Below are 3,396 nucleotides of genomic sequence, written 5' to 3'. Positions count from 1 at the left end.
AGAATCATCTTCTTTGGAAGCAATGATTAAAGGACTTTTTGCACAAAACCAAGCTTTAATAAATCAACAAAGTGCGGCCATTAGAAATTTAGAGACTCAAGTCAATCAACTCGCACTTAACCAGAATAATCGAGCCCATGGAACCTTGCCCAGTAACACAGAGGTCCCTCGTGAAACACTGGGTATATTTCTCTTCTTGCCCCCTAAAATATCATCGAGTAGTTGTTGTTGTAGCTCAACAAAACCTGTGTCTCCTTTATATCTACTGCCACTCTCTACAACAAAACTTGTGTGTCTTCTACACCTACCGYCAATGTCTTCAACGAAACTTGCATTTTCAAAAAAATTCCTATTTGAATCGTAAATGTGCTTTGCTAACGTCGTCTTGCCGCTTCCGCCCATGCCGAAAATTATTAAAAATTGGAGGACAGATTGCCTTAACCAAACATTGACCACTTTACTTCGAGTATCCATCCCTATTAGATTGGGTGGAAGATGAACTTCTTTGCGATCTAGTTTATTGTATATGATATCAACAATTTCGTTCAAAAACTTTGTTTCAAGCCTGTAAGAACACGAGGAAATGAGCAAGTTTAGTGGATAACATTTAAAGAGTTGAGGACTGTTTGGAAGTGGTTAATCTGGACTAATGGGTAAAATAGTCATTCGGACTATCTATTAACAGAACAACTATTTAGCTTTTAATTCATGCAGATATAACAGGAGAGCAACAGTTATTCGAGATCGCCTGAGCCTTTTCTGGTCGACCAGCAGTGTATTCGTGTATGCGTGCACACAAGTTCAGTTAACCGAAGCCAATTTCGGTTCACGGTTTGCACCGGCGCGCAAGAGAGGCGCTAGCTATATGTCCTACAACCCCATGAATTGGTTCAACCCACTCTCTCATCCACCTATGTGGAATGACTTAAAAATAGCCATTTACCCACTTTAAATTCCTTCAACTACCCTGTTGATTAATTTCTCAAAGGTCCTATTTTGACGTTCAATATACAGAAACGAGGATATCATGGAGAACATAAATTTTAAAATTATATAAGTTCCGAAATTTATGTTCCAAACCCATTTTTTCCAACATAAATTATAAACAGGAACGAAGAAGCATACCCGGAAAGAACTAGACCGGTCAAATCAGCAACCTTTGTAAGGGCCGCCTTCCATTTGTTCACGTTATCTTCTGTCCACCTTGAAGAAATTTTGACTTCTATCTTGAAAGTTTTATCTTGTTTCCTGACATCCGAGGGATCGACGTGATAAAAAACTGGTAGAACGAACTGATTACATTCCTTCCTTTGCTCGAGTATCAACAGAAGCTCATCAAGACACCAAGTGGAAGTTGCATAGTTTTCAGATAATACAACAATCGAGGCCCTAGATTTTTTGATTGCTCTCCCGATTTCCGGCTTTAATTCTTGACCTCGGTCAATTTCATCATTGTCCCTAAAAGTGCGGAGTCCTGCTCGTGCTAAGGCCTCATAAAGATGATCAGTAAAAGCATTACGAGTATCTTCTCCTCTAAAGCTTAGAAAGACGTCATAGTTGCTACCGTCAGCCTTAGGAGAAGCCATAGAGGAAGAGGTGGAAGCCATTGAAATCAGATTGGCGAGAATGGAAAGAGATGTTCGTCTTGTGATAGTACAGGAAATCCAATTACTTGAACTTTAACAAATGTCCAAGTCATACGTCTATCTCGACTTTTGGCTTCGTTTGAATGGTTCAAGGTCTTCTGATAATAATTGGTTGTACTTTCAAACCAATAGATGGGATCCAAACCCTCCACCTGGGCTTGCATCCGGTAGGAATTGAACCTACGAATTCGCCAATTATGAGTTGGGTGCTTTAACCATTCAGCCATGGATGCTTAGCGGGTCATAGTGAATGACCAGATTCCAATTCAAATGGAATCTTTCAACTAAAGCAATGAGATGCTTAAATGGAATTGGATTACTATATTTGCGTTTTCCAGCCCTTATTACTATTTTTTTTGTATAAATTAAATCTTATAAAACAATTTATTAAGATATTAAAAAAAAATTAGCATCTTATAAATTCGATTTTGTTGTAGTGCCTTGAGATGTAGTCGATATAAGAATATCTTATTGTAAATCGAGGATGGAAAATTAATATAATGCCTTCAAATTAGAAGTAATGATCGAACTTGCCTTGTTAATTTAAACGCCGCTAAAAAACCTCAAAAAACTACATCGATATTGGTTCGAATAAAAAATCATAAATTTCTCTTTTTTTATAATTTGTTTAATTCAAATTTTCATTAGGATTTGCTTATTTTAGATTTAGAAATGAAGTCGTAAATTTATCATAGTAATATATATTTTTTAAGAGATAAAAATAGTAATAAAAGATTCAGTCATATAAATAGGGCTTAATGATTATATAGTATTCAAATGAGCTTATAAATTATTAATGGTATATTAATGGTATGCTTTATTTCAAAGAGGAGCATACGGGTGGAAATTCCGAGCGGTCACGACTATGGACAACAGGAGTGTGGTCCCTTTTATATGTAGTTTAATTTCATTGAAATAATTTAGTTTTCAAGGAGGAAAAAAGAAAGCTGTAAAATATGTTGTTTGAATTCTAATTGAGAAGCTTTGAATGAATTGCTAGAAGGGTCCAGAACAGTAAATTAGATTGGGTTTCATGGATATCTTCTCCAAATGCTTGACCACACTAAAGCTGCGCTTTTTTGTGTTCTACAGGTTTGAGTGCGTTTGATAGTTCTATGCAGCAGGTTCCTTTCTTTGTTTTTGTTTGTAAGGGGAGGGGTTAAAAGTTTATTTGCTTAAGTGATTCTCCCATGTTTGTACCTTACAAATTCTGCACTTTTTGGTTGTTGGTTTTTTTGTTCTTGTAGCTTATACTGGTGGTTTAATGGTAACGGTTTTGATTGCTTGCTTTTCAAAAATAATAATAAAGGGATGATTTATGTAATTTATTTAAAAAATGGTACTGTAAGCATTTTTAAGGAAAAATTATTAAAATAGTCATTTTTTCAAGGTTGGTTTCACCGGTAAAAATGACTATTTCAATTAATTTCCCCAATTTTTAATGGTCCAGCATACTAAATTATATATATATATATATATATATATATATATATATATAGGTGGAGGTTCAAACGAGAACCCCTGTGATTTACGAAAATGCGAGAACAACTCAATAACCACAAACTTTTTTAATTAATAAATTAACTTTTATTATATATAAATAATTTAATAAGGGCAGTAATGTAATTAAATAATTTTTATAATTTTTATTTTATTTTAATTAACCATGTTTATCTTCACGTTTTCACGTCTTCTTCTCCTTCATTGATCACGTCTTCTTCTCCTTCATTCATGCGTCTCCAAATCACAC

General features: G+C 34.7%; 1 protein-coding gene across 1 annotated transcript; it reads right to left on the bottom strand.

Annotated features, from left to right (window-relative positions):
- Nucleotides 1-105: 105 nt before the first annotated feature.
- LOC112505133 (toll/interleukin-1 receptor-like protein) lies at nt 106-1,607 on the bottom strand. Its single transcript, XM_025109079.1, has 2 exons — nt 1,126-1,607; nt 106-565 (listed from the first exon to the last, which is right to left on the bottom strand). The coding sequence occupies exons 1-2, from the start codon at nt 1,605-1,607 to the stop codon at nt 106-108; spliced, it is 942 nt and encodes a 313-aa protein (XP_024964847.1).
- Nucleotides 1,608-3,396: the final 1,789 nt, after the last annotated feature.

This window comes from Cynara cardunculus, unplaced genomic scaffold (assembly GCF_001531365.2).
Source record: "Cynara cardunculus var. scolymus isolate 2C unplaced genomic scaffold, CcrdV1 Un_Scaffold_8602, whole genome shotgun sequence".
NCBI classification, from domain to species: domain Eukaryota; kingdom Viridiplantae; phylum Streptophyta; class Magnoliopsida; order Asterales; family Asteraceae; genus Cynara; species Cynara cardunculus.
Note: the sequence above shows the minus strand (reverse complement) of the source record. Positions and strands in the feature narration are given on the sequence as shown.